Source organism: Alosa pseudoharengus, unplaced genomic scaffold, assembly GCF_046254945.1.
Source record: "Alosa pseudoharengus isolate Yale_2024_CS ecotype anadromous, Long Island Sound unplaced genomic scaffold, YU_APseudo_1.1 YU_APseudo_1.1_scf_1, whole genome shotgun sequence".
NCBI classification, from domain to species: domain Eukaryota; kingdom Metazoa; phylum Chordata; class Actinopteri; order Clupeiformes; family Clupeidae; genus Alosa; species Alosa pseudoharengus.
The window spans coordinates 43,605,012-43,624,829 of record NW_027468564.1 but is presented as its reverse complement, the minus strand read 5'-3'; the positions used below and the strand labels follow the sequence as shown (position 1 = coordinate 43,624,829).

Sequence of the window (19,818 nt, the reverse complement as noted above, 5' to 3'; positions counted from 1 at the left end):
TTTAGTTTTGCTCAAAACATTTAGTATTTTTTGTTTTTTGAGATGAACCGTTTAGCGGTTGCTTGCTGTATTATAGCAAAATACTTAGAAGTTTGAAAACCTAAAGCATCTGTCAGCATGACAGCTTTCTTCTTAGACTGAATCATGCTGTTTGACTGAGACTAGTCATGGGCAAGCCTTTCTGACAGGCTACAGGAAACTCTGTTTTTTACAAACACGCCCTATCACACACAAGGGGAGGTGGCTGCCTGAGGCTCATTAACAAAGCCATGCTCTCACGCACTCTCGTGCGAACCAGGCTTCAGATTTCCAGATGCGTGCGTGCGTGCCTGCGTGTGTGTGTGTGTGTGTGTGTGTGTGTGTGTATATAACCCTCATCTCTCACCTCATGTCAGACTGAGGACAGACTACACTGAGACATTGCAGGCGGCATCAGCAGCAGCAACAACAGTTGCACTGAAACAAGGATTGTCCTCTTTTCAGTAGTTTTTCTGAGTCCACTTTCTTGAGCCTGCTACGAGACATGGCCCAAAAACTCACTTTGGAAGAGAGGGTACAGCAGAACATGGCTCGGGCTCAGAGCATGCCAGACGAGGAGAAGGTCTTCAGGCACAAGGGGATCCTCTATCCCACAATCATGAGCCCGATGGAGAATCTGGAGGCCCTTAGGACCCTGGAGGCGCGGCAAGAGGACGTGGTGCTCGTGGCCTACCCAAAGTGTGGTGAGTCTGGCTGTACGCGAGCGGACTGTAGATTTGTGGTGTTGCACTCAATGCTCTCAGATCAGGGGGTGCGGTGGGGGTTACTTATAGTACATAGCAGTGATCGAGGTCTTCAGTCACCAGTGTCTTTATATTTATATATTTTTTTAAATAATAATTATTTTGTTTGCATTTTATGTGGTGTTGACTGTGAAGTTAAAACAATGCTGTTCTTATCATTTTGAATCCATTCTCACTTTATAGCACCGCTTCAAATGTGCCTAAAATGTATGCACTGTATTAGGTACAGTGTGCAACTTTATCTTATATTCAATATATAACTAAGCACATTACTTTACAGTTCAGTTTAGTACAGCACACATGCAGTATATTTGTATATTTGTTGATGGATCTTAACTGTTATCCAGACTAACCTAGTGTTTCTTACTGGTCTGATCAATGAAGTGAGCAAGTAACACGGAGAGCAAGGGAGACGTGTGTTGTACTGTAGCATCAGAAGTAATCGCGAGGCTAATGCTACGGCATTAATACAGACACACTGCATGAGGCAGTACAAGGAGCAATAATCAGGATCCTTTAAAGCAGCTGGAAAGTACAGACACAATAAACAGGCGCCAGGAATGTCGTAAAGTCCACAGAGAGATAAAGAGTCAGGTTACACATGCTCTTGCATAACTGACCAACTTTTTCTCTTTCCCCTCTTCAGTGATTTTGTGAAACACTGACTTAGTCAGCTGGTCTCTTCTGCAATTTGGGTGCTTCCAAATGCTTGTAAAAATTAAGCAAGCTTAATGGGACAAGTTATTAACACATGTACAGCTCTGGAAAAAAAAAGAGGCCACTGCACATTTTTCTGATGTCTTCCTACGGTTGCTGAGTGACATTCGAATGAGTTGACATGGTCATATTCAAATCTGCAGTGGTCTCTTGATTTTGAATATGACCGTCAACTCATTCGAATGCCACTCAACAATCATAGAAATGACATCAGAAAAATGTGCATTGGTCTCTTATTGTTTTTTCCAGAGTGTGTATGTAAATATTCCACTAACCACTGAATGGCCTGGTGTTTCCCCTAAAAGGATTTAATTGGATGGTGGGAGTTCTACGAAAGATCATGACAACAGCTGCAGGAAAGACAATCTTCATGGGCCCTCCTCATTTAGAGTTTCTGTCTCCAGATATGCAGAAGGTGTGTACTGGAATGAAATCACCCTATTCAGTATGGGTACCATGATACAATCATGAAACATTATCACCCTATTCAGTATGGGTACCATGATACAATCATGAAACATTATCACCTATTCAGTATGGGTACCATGATACAATCATGAAACATTATCACCCTATTCAGTATGGGTACCATGACAATCATGAAACATTATCACCCTATTCAGTATGGGTACCATGACAATCATGAAACATTATCACCCTATTCAGTAGGGCACCGTGATACAATCTAATAATGTTGGGTTGCAACCACATTTGTGTTTGGTTCTGCAGGCGTTAGCACAAGAGGCTTCTCCCAGGCTAATGGCTACTCATCTGCACCCTGATGAGATGCATCCCTCCTTCAGGGAGAAGAAAGCAAAGGTTGGGTTTTGTGGGGTTGTCGGGTTTTGTCTGTCTATGCTCTATCTGTTCATATCTGTCCATCCATCCTCCTGACAGTATAAAATGATACTGATGTTCTACCATGTTCCTTTGATAGATATTGGTGGTCTGGAGGAACCCCAAGGACACGCTGGTCTCGTTCTATCACTTCATGAACAAGAACCCAGTGCTGCCCAGCGTGGAGTGGGACAAGTTCTTCTCAGACTTCATGAGCGGAGAAGGTGAGGATGAGAAGACCACAGCACAGCACAGCACAGCACAGCACATCACATCACATCACAGCACAGCACAGCACAGCACAGCACATCACATCACATCACAGCACATCACATCACATCACATCACAGCACAGCACAGCAGACTTTGTTGTAAATGGTGGATGACTCTTTTTGAGCGGAAAAAAAGGAATTGAGCTTAAATCATCAATTTATGACAAAGCTCCTTTAAGTATGATGTGTTTGCACTTTTTGCACTAATTCCTGTGACTGGGCATCCTCCTTAAATTATTACTATACTGGTTCAAAGCAGTATAGTCTATCAGTAATTTAGACTCCCAAATATTAATATTTACTGAATGGTTCCATTTTGTTTTTTGTCTTATCCCTGCACATTAGCTGGATAATGGAACACTACTGCAGTCTAATGGTTATGGTCATGGTACAATGATGATTGACAGGTTAAAGATAAAAAAAAAATCAAATGAATTTTGATTTGATTAATGTTATGCATGTGCACAAATAGGCACACTCCATTGTATTCAAATAACAATGGGAGAAATGGGATATGTCAATAATATAATGTCAATAATGGTTATTTTTTTGCATCAGTGCTGTACGGCTCATACTTTGACCATGCTGTAGCCTGGGAGAAGCTCTTCAATGACCCAAATGTGAAGATGATCACATTTGAGGACATGAAAGAAGTAAGGGCGTACTTATTCAGCTCCACACAAGATGCAATGCATATACTGCATGTATAAATGTATCTCAATATTCAAATATACTGATATCATATAGCATAGCTCTCAACATGGAACATTGAAAATTATTTCCCAGGTTACTAATCCAAAATACGGGGATATTTCAATGTTCATCTTTCTGTGGCTATCCCTCTGCTGACAGCAAGAATTCATACTACAAAACTGCACTAACTAAACGAGGTGTGAAGCTAGGTCTAACGTGACTTTGTTTGATTGACATCAAATTGTGCTCTCACAACAACCACACTGTTATCTTAAATAGGCTTACATCACTCTAAGTTAAAAGCAAGCAAAACAATGCTTTGAAAACATATGTTTCACTGGAAGGGCAAGGGGAGACTGACAGGGCTAAAGTTATGAGAGTGTTAAAATATGGGATATTAACTTTTTAAATGTTAACTTTTTTCCCACTGTCTTCCCGTTTTGGGTAAATATTAAAACAGGAAGACAGTAGGGAAAAAGTTAAAATACATGAGAAACCCGGAAAAAACGGGAGGGTTGACAGGTAGTTAATACAGATATATTGTGTCATCACATTACTCAGAGGTAATTCTGTTCATTTAGCTAATGTACTCAAATGATATGTACACACATCCTTGTTTTCCCTATAATCCCAGGACTTGATTAGGGGCATCAGAGAAGTCTCACAGTTCTTCGGCTTCACCCTAACTGACGAGCAGATCCAGACCATCTCAGGTCAAAGCACATTTGATGCCATGAAGGACGATGCTAACAAAACCCATGGCAAATTCAGCCATGTGGTGTTCCGTAAAGGTGTGTTAGCAGTGTGTTTCTATGATTCAGTGCTTAGCGCAAACGTGCTAGCCTTTCCAAGGGCTTGATTCCCATTGGGAACACTGATATAATTGAGTTTTCACATACAACCATAGATTACAGTAATGTGCTAAGTATAAAGGTTTTGGACAGTTAAGATAAGATAAGATAGCCTATTTAAGAAGTTTTGTGAAAATACAACTTCTGAGGACTATAGCTGATGTCAACAATACACGTTGTCGTTAAGCCTACTTGCAGTGGTGCTTTTCTTTGTGTTTAAATACAATGGACTTCAATGGCAATTTAGGCAAATAACTGTGCCACTATTACTACTTGTGGGAACTGTTGTCAGTGATCCCTGTGTGATTGTCTTGTCTTGACCAGGTGAGGTGGGCGACTGGAGGAATCACTTCAGTGAGGCCCAGAGCCAACAGATGGACGAGGAGTTCAACAAGAGACTAGTAGGAACCAAACTGGGGGCCCTGCTTAAATACGACACCTACTGCAAGTAGGGAGCTGTTACACAGATGCATTCTTATCTTTGCCTGAGACAGGATGGCACGTCCAGTCGAAGCACAGAAGTGAACACAAGCAAATGAAGATAAATATCTTGTTGAGTTTCAACGCCTGAACGGAATGGTAAACCTCAAATAAAACAAAACTAAAAGCTTTGATGAAATATGAAGACCTACTTTAGCTCAAAAATACCATTTCACATTGTGTTGTCATCATCATCATTCTTGTCATCATCTCCATCATCAGCAAAGAGAAATGAATATCGGAAGAGTCAAGTTTCCAGTTGTGACAGACTCAGGACACTGTCATGAAACCTTTGCTTATCCGAGATTTGTCAAGACTTTTTAGAGGAAGTTTGTGTAATATTTAATTCCTGCTTCTGGCATTACTTAATGGTGCTAATGCAACTGCCTTTGTGAATGAAGATTTTATTTCTCTTTCAAATTTACTTCCCACTCTTAATTATGTTATAGGTGGTGTTGATCCGGGGATAATGTCATTTTGTAATATAGTTGACATATAAGTCACTTTGTACAACAGTGTCTGCTAAATCTAACCCATCTATTATACCTCACATGAAATCACAATAAATGTTTACCTTGTAAATTCTGCATTTTTAAAAAATTGTTTACATAAAAAAGTTTTCCCATTGCTTTGTTTAGGACCTGAGTACTAAATTTCGCTTCTACATGAAAATGTAGGAATGACAATAAAGCTTTTGGAATCTTGAATCTTGAATATAAGAAATGGTAGTCTTACATATTCTGTAGAACAGAGTCCTCTGGTGGTTAGGAAAGAATACAACAGGCACACTAAACAGTGAACTTAAAAAAAAAACAGGAAAAATTGAGTTCACACACACACACACACCTTTGTCATTGAAGCCCAGGAATTCCAATTTCACCTTCCAAACACATGACCCGATGACCCATCATTGGACATGTCAGAATCCTGGAGACAAAAGAGAATGGAGATTGCCCTCAACACAACAGATGAGAACAACTTGCAGAGGTTGGCCTACAAGAGGTTTCAGTGTACACACAGCAGTGATGTGCTCCGTCAAAAACCGGCTCTTAGAACCCTGGATGTGAGAGAAGGTGACATGGTGTTGGTGTCCTACACAAAGAGTGGTATGTGAGGTTGCTGATGAAAGCCACTTCTAACTAGATGTACCGCAGAGCGGTACAAAATATGACCGCCGCCCAGTCCAGCACATGTTTTCCACAAAAATAAGTCACGCTGAAAGGCATATATGATTCTAACTATCTCACTGAATTGCATTATGCACACTCAATTCTCACTGGTATCTGCTAGACAACAAGTACCAAAACATGATTAGTTCATAGATTTTTAACATGTAATATACATTTTATACAACCCCACCCCCATCTTGCCTGTTCATAATTCTGAGAAATTCTTGAATTGTGTGCATGTGTGCGTGTACATGTTTATGTTTATGTGTGTGTGGGTGTGTAGGTGGGTATGTGTGCGTGCATGTGTGTGTTTGACTGTTTATGTGCCTGTGTGTGTGCATGTGCATGCATGCGTATATATGTCTACTGTGTGAGTATGTGTCATACGTAGGATTACTGTGAATGTATGTGTGTGCGTGTGTATCTGTTTATGCACATGTGTGCATATGGAATGGGTTTACATGACCCCTGGAGGCAAACATACAAAAAAAATTGGTCATCCTAGGCCCTACGATTCTCAAGATATTCACAGAAAACTGTGTCTGCCCTACCCTCCTTTCTGTAGGTCCAGTCCAGCGGGGGGGATACAGATCAAAACGAAAAGCGATGGTTCCATGCTATCCATGTGGGGTTACATGCCCACCAAGTTTCGTGTACCCCGGTCTTTCAGTGTCCCGGGAATCCTTGTTGGTGTACGGTCACTAAATGTACACATAAATTATTTTATTGTAAGGCCCCCCATGAACGAAAGTCCACAAAACTTGGCATGCATTCGGAGGGTGTCATAATGATCCTACACTTTCAATTTTGTGCAGTTTTGACCATGTCAGCCAGAGATATTGTGATGAAAACACCTAATGTTTTGCTTTTTAATTTTTAACTAGGTGGCGCTATACATGAAATAAGTGGTAATGGGATAGGTTGACATGCCCCCTTAAGACCAACATACAAAAAAAAGGTGGACCTCCTAGGCCCTACGGTTCTCGAGATATTCACAGAAAACTGTCTCCGGCCACCTACAGGCCAGTTGGTGTATAGTAACATAAATTAATTTATTGTGTGGCCCCCCATGAGCGGAATTCCACGAAACTTGGCTTGCATTCAGAGGGTGTCATAATGATCCTACACTTCCAATTTCGTACAGTTTTGACTATGTTAGGTCACAGATACCTGCGATTACAACACCTCATTTTTACTTTTTTGTGTTTAACTAGGTGGCGCTATACATGAAATGAGTGGTTATGGAATGGGTTGACATGGCCCCTTGAGATCAACATACAAAAAAAATGGTCCTCCTAAACCCTACGGTTCTCGAGATATTCACAGAAAACTATGTCTGCCCTACCCTCCTTTCGGGGGGTCCAGTCCAGCGGGGGGGCTACAGATCAAAACGAAAAACGATGGTTCCATGCTATCCATGTGGGGTTACATGCCCACCAAGTTTCGTGTACCCCGGTCTTACAGTGTCCTGGGAATCCTTGACGGAAATTTGGCCATGCGAAAAAGAAAAAAAAAGAAAAAAAATCTGACTAAACCTATATGACCGCTGCTTCGCTGCGCGGCTCGGCGGTCATAATAAGTTTCTAAATATTTAACATCCAATCATCACAAAACATCTACCTCCCTGCCTATGCAAGCTTCCTTATAACATCCAATCCATTTTTCACGAAGCCAACTTGAGGATGAAATGCATCAGTACAAAACAGAATGGAATTTGTCTGAAGGAAATGGAAAGGTATTAGATAGCAGTGTGGGGAAAATGTCGGTGGTCTAATTAGTTTTGTTGAGAAAACACAGAAAGTTCTGTTTGTGTGAAAACAAATCACTTTGGAAACAGGATTCCACTAGTTGTTCCACAAATGTGGTTAAGTGTGGTGAATTTATTGATTCCGGCGCTGCCTCCCAAGCCAATGAAAAAAAAACAATAAAACCAAAACAAATGGAAACTTATCAGTGTTTTGAGATGAGCAGCTGTTGTCCAATTAGACACGCTTTATGACAAGTCTGACGGATATAAATAAAAGAATGAATACAAACAGGACAAAAAAATATCTGCTTTTGCTGATGATCTTATGGAAGTTGCATCAGAGTTTTGTTGCCTGACTGACTGAGTCCTTCTTAGTCTGGGTGAACCCAGACAAACCAGTTAGCATATGTGAATTGGCTCTGCAGGTGTGTCTGGAGACCCTGTCACTGAGTGATTTCTGATTCACCAAAAACCCAGGAAGCAATCATGACTATCCATCATGGAGTGGGCTTTACATAATGACAGTCAGAGGAGTATCAGCTCTGTTAAACACAACCAATGGCTGCGTTGATGGCGTCAGACTTAGTATCAAGCTATATGGATGTGTATATTCTTTCAAATTGAGTTAAGAACTGTATAACCTTCATTTACATGAAATATGTGTTTGCTGTACTTCCACAACATTTGGCAAAAGTGTAATGTACCTTTTTAAGTTTAATTTCACTGTTGTTCATGCCCCTTGTAAATCGGAAGTGAATGGAAGTTCCCTAGACCTGTTCAGATTTGAGAATTGGACTGGTGTTAGCCAGAACTAGATGTACCGCAGAGCGGTACAAAATATGACCGCCGCCCAGTCCAGCACATTTTTTCCACAAAAAGAAATTACGCTGAAAGGCCTATATGATTCTAACTGTCTCATTAAATTGCATTATCCACACTCAATTCTCACTGGTATCTGCTAGACAACAAGTACCAAAACATGATTAGTTCATAGATTTCACATGTAAAATTAATTTTATACAATCCCACCTCCATCTTGCCTGTTTATAATTCTGAGAAATTCTTGATAAGTTTGTGTTATGTTTATGTTATGTGTGTGTGTGTGTGTGTGTGTGTGTGTGTGTGTGAGTGTGTGTGTGTGGGTGTGCGTGCATGCTTGTGTTTGTGCCTGCGTATGTGCCTGTGCATGCAAGCGTACATATGTCTACTGTGTGAGTATGTGTCATACGTATGATTACTGTGAATGTATGTGTGTGTGTGTGTGTATCTGTTTGTGCACATGTGTGCACATGAAATGGGTTAACATGACCCCTGGAGGCAAACATACGGAAAAAAATGGTCATCCTAGGCCCTACAGTTCTCAAGATATTCACAGAGAACTGTGTCTGCCCTACCCTCCTTTCGGGGGGTCCAGTCCAGCGGGGGGGCTACAGATCAAAACGAAAAATGAAGGTTCCATGCTATCCATGTGGGGGTACATGCCCACCAAGTTTCGTGTACCCCGGTCTTTCAGTGTCCCGGGAATCCTTGTTGGTGTACGTCACTAAATGTACACATAAATTATTTTATTGTAAGGCCCCCCATGAACGAAAGTACACAAAACTTGGCATGCATTCGGAGGGTGTCATAATGATCCTACACTTTTAATTTCGTGCAGTTTTATCCTTGTCAGCCAGAGATATTGTGATGAAAACACCTACTTTTTTGCTTTTTAATTTTTAACTAGGTGGCGCTATACATGAAATAAGTGGTAATGGGATGGGTTGACATGCCCCCTTAAGACCAACATACATAAAAAAGATGGACCTCCTAGGCCCTACGGTTCTCGAGATATTCACAGAAAACTGTCTCCGGCCACCTACAGGCCAGTTGGTGTATAGTAACATAAATTAATTTATTGTGTGGCCCCCCATGAACGGAATTCCACAAAATTTGGCGTGCATACAGAGGGTGCCATAATGATCCTACACTTCCAATTTCGTGCAGTTTTGACTATGTTAGGTCACAGATACCTTCAATTAAAACACCTCATTTTTACTTTTTTGTGTTTAACTAGGTGGCGCTATACATGAAATGAGTGGTTATGGAATGGGTTGACATGGCCCCTTGAGATCAACATACAAAAAAAAAATGGTCCTCCTAAACCCCACGGTTTTCGAGATATTCACAGAAAACTGTGTCTGCCCTACCCTCCTTTCGGGGGGTCCAGTCAAGCGGGGGGGTTACAGATCAAAACGAAAAACGATGGTTTCATGCTATCCATGTGGGGTTACATGCCCACCAAGTTTCGTGTACCCCGGTCTTTCAGTGTCCCGGGACTCATTGACGGAAATTTGGGCATGCGAAAAAGAAAAAAAAAAAAAAGAAATCTGACTAAACCTATATGACCGCCGCTTCGCTGCGCGGCGGTCATAATAACTACCTCTGTGGACTTCTCTTGCAAGCCATTTCATGTTGACCAACGACTCCACTTTGTATTGTAATGTACTCCATACCAACTAATGTCCTACATGGGACAGTAACAGGAGGAAAAGATGAAAGGCCTTAGTATGAATAGGATAAACTAGAGCAAACTAACCCAAATAAACTAGGTTTTATATATTTATCATACTTTGTAAACCATTTGCCAAAATAACTGCACCATTCACCTATCACTGTCAGGTGTCAGGGTGTAATAGCCACCTGACTTTGGGAAACGTGTCTATACTCATGTGTCTATACTCATGTGTCACCATCAACCAATCATTCATGCATTCAGATAACTTAGGTTTCCATCAATCAATGGTAGGATTCAGCCAATAAATTATAATTCACTGTGACTGAAAAAATAATTTTTTTTTTTTTTTTTTCCCATATCAGGACATCACAATATGGTGGAGTATCAGCATCATTACTGTCGGTAAGGCTGCATGTTGTTTGGCCAACATAAAATTAAGAATCAGTGACTCTTGACCTTCTGTCCAAGGGATCTGTCATATATGTTATGTCTTGTGTGGTATGAATCATATCAATGTTTTGAGTAATGATTTAATCGCCTTCGGTTGCTTTCACACACCCAGTCTTTTCCGGTCTAATTCTCCTTGTCTAAAGAGGTCTAATAATATCCTCCTCCCCCCTTCTCACCTCCTCTCCTGTCCTCCCTTGACTGCTTGTTTCCTCTATACTCTTTTCCTCATCTCTCCTCTCAGTGCCTGTTGTCTCCTCTCTCTCTCCTTTCCTCTTCTCCCACAGACCTCCACTTTGGTCTCTTCCACCCATCCCATCTTTTCTGGTCAAATTCTCTCCATCTTTGTGATTACAAAAAAAAAACTCTAAACCCTCCCCACTCCTCTCATCCTGTCCTCCCCCCCAACCTTCATTATCCACTCCTCTCATCCATATTCTGTTCTCCCCCTCTCTCCTCTCATCCATATTATGTTCTCCCCCTCTCTCCTCTCACTGGTTCTCTTGTCCTCCCTACTCCTGTCAGTCTCCTCTTCTCTTCTCCTCCCCCGCATCTTGGGTGCTCCTTGTTGGCTCACATTAAAAACACTTTTGTCATAATATGACATTTTGGATACATCATATACACACTGTTGCTCAAAACCTAAAGCTCTTCTGTCTTAGGCTTTCTATATGTATTTCCATACAAGAGTGAAAGTTACGGTATCAACATTTTTACTGTGTATTTCAAAGAAGTTGAAATACACAGTAAAAATGCAAGCAATATTGAAACCAAAAATAGTGATTTTTCCCAAATAATTTGCTGAAGAATACAGTCACCACCAGATGTACATAGAGTTTTGAAAACACTGATTTTGTTTTTTTCGAAAGACAAGTGTGTGTGTGTGTGTGTGTGTGTGTGTGTGGGGGGGGGGGGGGGTGTCGTGTACAGTATGTATTCATAGGCCTATAGACCCTTTCAACTGCAGAAACAAACAATTCTACAGTGTTCCTAAGGCATTTCTGGAGGCACAGAAAAATGTATTGAGCTAATGGTACTGTAACATGGGGACAAAGAAAAATAGAGTAAAAAGACACATTTTACATACAGTAAAGTCAACTTTTTGTAGAACATTACTGTAAGCTAAAGTCCGATTACTGTAATTTTCAAGTATCTGCATTGGTTCTGAATATTTCAACCGGAAATCCTCTAGGAGCAGATTGAAAGGGTCTATACCTATATAGAGAGTATATCTATTCATAGACCTATACTAAGGCAATGATTGGATGGTGTTCAGTAAAGTAAAGAGTGTTTGCACATGTGAAGAGAAAGAGTGAAGCACTGGTGATTTAGTGTGGCATTTTGATGGGTTGTGTTTGAAGAACGAAATCAAGTTACTTCCTGTTAGATTTTTGTGTGTTAGGTAGAAAATTGTGAGTGGTGTTTTGCAAAATGTGTTTTAGTCAATTGAAAACTGAGTCAAACACTGAGAATTAGTGTATGGTTTTGCAGATTTGGTGTCGGGTTATGATGTTTGGAGGACATGTTTAGAAAATTGTGTGACAAGCAAAGATTTAGTGTGTAAGCAGTTGAAAAAAACTGTAATGCACAAATAGGCTGACACCAGACATAATTTCACTGCATTTCTTACTTCCAGTAATTATATTCATGTGACAATAAACTTCCTTGTATCTCCTCTCCTCTCACTTGTTCCCTGCTCTCCTCATCTGTTCCACGGTCCTCTTTCCTCTCCTCTCACGTCTCCTCACTCCCCTGTCCTCCTCCTCCTTACAGATTCGGTGCTCTCTCTACACCTCCTCATCCCCCTTTTCCTATCCTCCACACCACCCCTCCTCTCTCTACACCTCCTCATCCTCCTTTCTTTTCCTCCACACTACCCCTCCTCCTTTTATCTCTCTTTTTCTCACCTCTCCTGTCCTTCTCCTCCTCTCATGTTCTGATTTCTGCTCTTCTTCCTCCCCTCTCTTCTCTCCTCCCCCTTTCTTTTCCTCCACACCACCCCTCCTTCTAATTCCACTCCTTTTCTCACCTCTCCTGTCCTCCTCCCCTCCTCTCCTCTCGTTTCTCCTGAGAGCGGCCATCTCTAAGATCTAATAAAGAGTGGCGCCTACTGTCTACAGCCAATCTGGGCCAAACAGCACAGCACAGGCAGAGTTGGTCCCAGAAGTCTGTGTGTGTGTGTGTGTGTTTGTGAGAGAGAGAGAGAGAGAGAGAGAGAGAGAGAAAGAGAGAGAGAGAGAGAGAGAGAAGTGTGTGTGTGTGTGTGTGAGAGAGAGAGAGAGAGAGAAGTGTGTGTGTGTGTGTGTGTGTGTGTGTGAGAGAGAGAGAGATAGAGAAGTGTGTGTGTGTGTGTGTGTGTGTGTGTGTGTGTGTGTGTGTGTGTGTGTGTGTGTGTTTGTGTGTGTGTGTGTGTGTGTGGTGAATCAATCAGCTGCAGGGACACTTTCCTGAGCTTTCCATGAGTCCTTCTGCATCTTGATGATGTATGGTATTTCATCTCCTAAAATAACACATCACTAATTGCTGTTGTGATTGGTGGTTTACATCTGGACAGTGTCCTGCTCCGCGGTCAGGCCTCTTCCACAGTCCCCTGGGTTTAGTCCTCCCATCCTATGCTCTTTCTTTTTCTCTTCCAGAGAAGCAGAGGAGGTCCTAATCAAATCAGCCATCTTCTATTACCTGACACTTCTCACACATCTGTGAGGGATTGGGAGATCCATTGTATGTTTCCGATTAGCTGGAAATGTTGACAATATTCACCATGTAGTGGTGAAAAATCTGTGGAAAAAAACCCCAACCAGGGCCCATATTCACAAAACATTTTACTCTTACTGCCAAGAGTACTCCTACTCTAAAACACGTTGACAGAGCCACATTCATTGTATGTGTAAACATATTCGTCCTGTTTTTTTTGTTTTTGTAAACTGACTTGCTTGGATGGGGGTAATGAATTACTGTAAATGTCAAGCCGTGTCTTTGTGTGAGTTCTACATGCATGCAGTAAGCATGAGCTGTATGGGGATGTATTACTGTAACTGTGCTCTTGTGTTTTGCAACTAACAGTTTTTTCGGTACTTCCGAAGATGACTCTACATTATTACACAGCCACACAAGTCACCAAAAGAAGAAGTTCCATTAGCAGTAACAGTGTATTATATCATTAGTGGTGGTCTCGGGGCACAGCGTATCTCCTGATACACGGACGAGACAGAAGGTACAGTGATTAAATAAGTTCTTTAAATTGCAAATGCTAATGTGATGAAGACAATGTTGTTTTTATTGGACATACAGTAGGTTGGACAAATACTTTCCTGTTGCCATTGATGTTTTGATCTGTTGTTTCCAAGATAATTGTTGGTATGACCTCTGTCACCACCTTCTCTCTCTCTCTGGTCACCTGTCTCTCTCTCATCACCTCCTTGGCCATTTCCCTCTCTTTCCCTCTTCTCCTGAAATATATACAAATCTCAGTTAATGTTCAAATGGTTTGAGAGAGGTGCAATGTTGCGCGGCTTGGGCTGTCAGATAACCTACAGAGGAATTGACTAATTTCACTGCGGTTTATTTACCAAATATGAAACATGACAGAGGCATTAAAATGCTCAAGCAGCTGTAACCAAGCATGGTAAACTCGACATCCCAACAGTATTCTAAGCGTTAGAGACATGGCTTGATTGCATCACTTAGTAGCCTACATTAGGGAGACTAAACTATGCTGTGATAAGACCTTAGCAGAGTTAACTTGAATGCTGCAGTTTTGTTAAATGCACATGCAGAGGAGAGGCAGGCGGTTATTTATGAGAGAAAGCGGGCAGGGCCAGGAAAGGCTGCATGCGTAAAAAGTGCAGCTCAATGAAAGTGATTGAATTATTTTTAAATTATTTAAATAGTACAACATAGAACATTATTGTGTGGCGGCCGGTTTTGATTTCGTGGCAGCCTGCCACAGATTAGTCAATGTATGGGAAACACTGATGTAATGTATTCCATCCCCTAATAAGCTTACCGTTTTACTGGTTTATTTGACAAATAATCTATATGGGCCTGCTCTATAAGCACCTTATGTCTGTTTGGAATTGTTTTGAGAGCCTATTGATGTATCTCAGAATAAAGGAATGTCCACCACGGCGCTCCGTCGATAAAAATCACTCCTATTATTGTGTCATTTTGACCACTGGACTAGCCTACCTGCTTTCTAGCCTACCTGCTTTCTGCTTTCAGCAAGCACACTTAATAATAATAATTATAATAATAATAATAATAATGTTGTTTCAATGTTTCCCAAGCAAAGAGCAAGCCTACTCACATGCACCGTCATTAACTGTGTGTATGTGTGTCAGACATGACTGATGAAGGGCTAGGGCCTGAAACGTTACACGGTGATATACCATTAAAAACGCTAAGGAGCAGATTCTGGTGTGCGGATTCATAGTTCCTTTTCCACGCATGTGCTTTTCTGTCCAGCACCCATTACTCATCGTTTTTGGATGTGCGTGCTGTACCTTTGAACTCTCCTTTTCATCTTTCCACATTCAGTTAGCATGCACCTGTCCGCTTTCTCCAACCAATTGAAAGAATATAATGTCCGCAACACTGCTTTTGACTCCCAATTATTTAATGCAACGTTTCGACCCTGCTGGGTCTTCTTCAGGCAAAAAAAAAAAATGCTTTCTCCAACCATTCATCCCAGCGACTGCGCCAAAATTAAACAATCTTTCGGTAGAGAAAGCGGGTTGGGTAATACCAAGTATTCGGTGGGTCGGGGGGGGGGGGGATTACATTACAGATGATTTAAAACATAATACTATCTTGCTGGCAAATGAATTACATTTTCAGATTTTTTAAATCTGAATGATGTGATGATATTGGGTATATTAGCTGGATCTGATTTTTGGGGTTGTCATGACCCCCCAACCCCCATGCAAATTACGTGCCTGACCTCAGGCCTATAGGGGGCAAGGTGAATAGGTGTGGCTGGGGCTGAGTATAGGGATAATTTGAAGATGTGGATTAGAAAAACATTGCACCAAAGACGCCACCTAAACCCTGCTGCTACTGATAAAGATTTGCTAGCATACATGCTAACTTCATCCAATATTGTATGCGAACAACGTCGACTCGTAGCATACAGGTGACTCCAGAACGGACCTTGGACACCTAAGACCTGCTCGGACCTGGTGTTGGAGTCATGTCCATTCTGGACAAAAGCATTCACTTTTGCTAACTTATGTAACAAAAGAGTAAAGTTTCCACTGACCAAAGTCCTGTACAGAGGATATGGCTAAAAATAGAAAATAAAAGCAAATCAGAACAAGCAAAATATAAAAGGCAAGCACAGAGAAAGTAAGCAAGACAAATACAGAAATACAATAGACAAATAGACAGCCCTAAACAAATAAATAGCAACAGTACAGAAGACACTTGAATATGAAGAAGAGAGGAGAGAGATGGACAGCTAGGAAGCAGGGAAGGCCAAGGAGTAAAGGTGGGTCTTTAGTCTTGATTTAAAAGTGGTGATGGAGGGAGACAGTCTAACATCTGGGGGCAGACAATTCCACAGATGTGGGGCTGCTATACCGCAAAAGCTCTTTGCTTGAGGCGGGTGCGGGCCACAGAGAGAAGACCCTTGTCGGCAGATCTAAGGGACCTGGATGCTGAGAGGGGATGGAGGAGGTCTGAAATATATGAGGGAGCCAACCCATGCAGTGCCTTATAAACAATCAGAAGGACTTTGAAGTGGACTCTAAAACTAATGGGGAGCCAGTGTAAGGAGGCCAGTACAGGGGTGATGTGTTGGTATTTCTTGGTGCCAGTATGCAACCTAGCAGCTGCATTTTGTATTAATTGCAGACGAGAAAGTTGGGACTGGAGGAGACCAAGATAGAGGGAGTTGCAATAATCTAACCGGGATGTAACAAATCCATGAATTACTGTTTCTTCTGTCTTGGGAGACAAAGAGGGTTTGAGATGGGAAATAATTCTCATCTGATGGAAGCTACTCTTGATAACAGAGCTAATCTGCCTTTTAAAACAGAGCTCTGAATCAAGGATGACACCTAGATTTTTGGCATGTGGCTTGACAAAAGAGGAGAGGTGGGCTAATTTTCCTTCAATCAGGGGTCTAGCTTTAGAAGGACCAAAAATTATGACCTCTGTCTTATCATCATTTAGCTGAAGGAAGTCATTATTCATCCAGCACTTAATATCCTGGAGACAATCCAGAAGGGTTACATGCTGCTATTCCAACATGCCGCTACTTAGACATTGCCATCTAATTGTCGAAGTGGCGGCATTAACATTAATTTTCAGGCGTCCCACTACTGCGACATGTTTTTTTTCATTGTCGGAGTAGCGGCACTTGACCTTTTTTCAAACGTCCTGACATTCCAACACGAGGTCATTAACAGTGCCATAGCCAGGATTTTTCAACGGATTGGACTTTAGCGAAGTAGGCCTAGGATGGGCCTTTATTTTTTTTTATTCCAATATGGGCAGTATAGCCTAGGCCTACAGTAATCGTCCCAACTTTAAACAACACGATTTCATCACAGCTCAGACGATTCATGGCAAAAAAACAATAAAAGGCTACATTGATAAATAGCAGGGGCATCGACAGGATTGGATTCTATAATAGCCTACGCACAAGAACTTTAACCGAATGAAACCGAAAGGTTAGTTGCGTCTTTAAGAGTGTATGTATGTATAAATGTATTTTAGCAGGTCACAAAACTGATTTCGTGATTCTATTATGCATTTCGTCCACGTAATGAAATTATTGTGACACAAAATTCATTCCGTAAACTGCTGACTCACGAAATGTATTGCAGCAGGTCACAAAACTGATTTCGTGATTCTGTTATGCATTTCGTCCACGTAATGAAATTATCGTGACACATAATTCATTCCGTAAACTGCTGACTTACGAAATGTATTGCAGCAGGTCACAAAACTGATTTTGTGATTCTGTTATGCATTTCGTCCACGTAATGGAATTATCGTGACACATAATTAATTCCGTAAACTGCTGACCCACGAAATGTATTGCAGCAGGTCACAAAACTGATTTCGTGATTCTATTATGCATTTCGTCCACGTAATGAAATTATCGTGACACATAATTCATTCTGTAAACTGCTGACTCACGAAATGTATTGCAGCAGGTCACAAAACTGATTTCGTGATTCTGTTATGCATTTCGTCCACGTAATGAAATGACCGTGGCACATAATTCATTCCGTAAACTGCTGACTCACGAAATGTATTGCAGCAGGTCACAAAACTGATTTTGTGATTCTGTTATGCATTTCGTCCACGTAATGAAATTATCGTGACACATAATTAATTTCGTAAACTGCTGATTCACGAAATGTATTGCAGCAGGTCACAAAACTGATTTCGTGATTCTGTTATGCATTTCGTCCACGTAATAAAATGACCGTGGCACATAATTCATTCCGTAAACTGCTGACTCACGAAATGTATTGCAGCAGGTCACAAAACTGATTTTGTGATTCTGTTATGCATTTCGTCCACGTAATGAAATTATCGTGACACATAATTAATTTCGTAAACTGCTGACTCACGAAATGTATTGTACGTTATTCTATTATGCATTTCGTCCACAGAATGAAAGCATTTGTCACTGAATGCATTTCGTAAGTTGTTAAGTTACTATTGCGTGGACGGAATGCCTTCTGTAACACAACACAATAATTTCGTGGACGAAATTGAAATTACTTTTGACCAAAAAAAGAGTTTATTTCATCTACGACAGTGAATAGTGCATTCAGCATTATGTCCACAAAAGGAAAAGGCCACCAGTCAATTTCGTCCACGAAATGATGTGCTCTCTTAGTGTTTCGTGGACACAATGCAAACCAATTTGTGCATTCCGTGGACAAAAGGCGTTACGATGTAACATGGTTTCGTAATGAATATATGTATTTCGTCACACAAAAGTCATTCTGTCCACGAAATAAGGCATGTTACATTTGGCGCCCCATACACACACACCAGCTCCGTTGAACATTGTATTTTTCGTGTTTAAGAGCTAAAACAAGTTGATTAGAGAGTCACATTGGAAATGTCGGGTAGTCTAAATTATAGCTTATAGCGCGTGCATCTCAGAGGAAGAGATTTTGGAGAGAGAGAGAAGATTTAACCTAGGTAATGATTATTTGTGTCTGGTGGTAATTAGACTTGAGTATAGATACCTACGAATTGTTTTGAATAAAAAAAGATAAGACAACAAATGAAATGTGACCCTGCAAGGCGAAAACAGTCGTTTTGGTAAAATTTACAAAATTAAGTTATTGTACTCACACAAACGGCCATAAACTAAACTTTCCAATAATATGCATATCGAGGGTATTGCAAATAGTATTGGGTATTGGATAGTCGCCGACCCTCATTAGATGTGGATATTTGGTGGTTAGGATAGCCTTCAAGAAACAAGGTTATCGCAGTTGCTGTGAGACATACGGCCCTTCTCCAGTCTCTCTCAAAATCAAAACACACCCAATTCACGCTTGGACTTTTCGATTATGTTTCTAAATGGTGGGACTGATGGACACTGAACTCTGGGGGTTATTTGAACGTTCGTTGTGAAGTGGTTTACTGTAAAAGGAGCGTCGGATATCCCGCCTGTCTTTGCACAATTATAGGGCATGATAATGCATGCGCTAGCCCAGAGTCGAGAGAAAGAAGACTAAATAAATATGCAGACATGTTATGTGCAATTCAACAACTGCACGCATGACATATAAAAGATATATTCCTAGCCTACATTATTGTGTAGTAAATTGAGTTTATCCAACCTGCTGGCAAGCCAAAATGCATTGCACATGGCTTTATCATTGTACTCTAAAATGTAATATAAGCAACTTGAATATATCGCACACCCAGTTTGAACACCCTGATGGACACTGAACTCTGGGGGTTATTTGAACGTTCACTGAAGTGGTTTAGGCTACTGGAGCAAGAATTCCGCCCGTCTTTGCACAATTGGCCATTGATTGACGGCCATTAAGGAATTAATATAGGTGGCCTGCACGCACAGAGTTTGTTTGATGCATGGAGTTTCCGACCGTTTTCCCCTGAGAACTTAGAGAATAAAATGAGGAGAGCTACCTGTGTTTTACATATAATGTGTAACATTTATTCACATGGCCAGTTCAAAATCACCTAAGGTTTTGACTGAAATGTGTGCCGATATCAATTATTGGGAAAAACATTGTTTGGAGTGGATGGCAGGTGGATTGTTGATGTAGCTGCAGGTGCAGATGACATGACTACAGCTCATTCATGCATCTAGGATGTTGGAATTT

The 19,818-nt window shown here is 41.1% G+C and overlaps 1 protein-coding gene across 1 annotated transcript; it reads left to right on the top strand.

Annotated features, from left to right (window-relative positions):
- Positions 1–298: 298 nt before the first annotated feature.
- LOC143129371 (sulfotransferase 6B1-like) lies at positions 299–5,339 on the top strand. The gene is made up of 7 exons (XM_076289904.1): positions 299–722; positions 1,805–1,914; positions 2,229–2,318; positions 2,437–2,560; positions 3,167–3,261; positions 3,936–4,092; positions 4,477–5,339. The coding sequence occupies exons 1-7, from the start codon at positions 524–526 to the stop codon at positions 4,602–4,604; spliced, it is 903 nt and encodes a 300-aa protein (XP_076146019.1). The 5' UTR covers positions 299–523; the 3' UTR covers positions 4,605–5,339.
- The last annotated feature ends 14,479 nt before the right edge of the window (positions 5,340–19,818 follow it).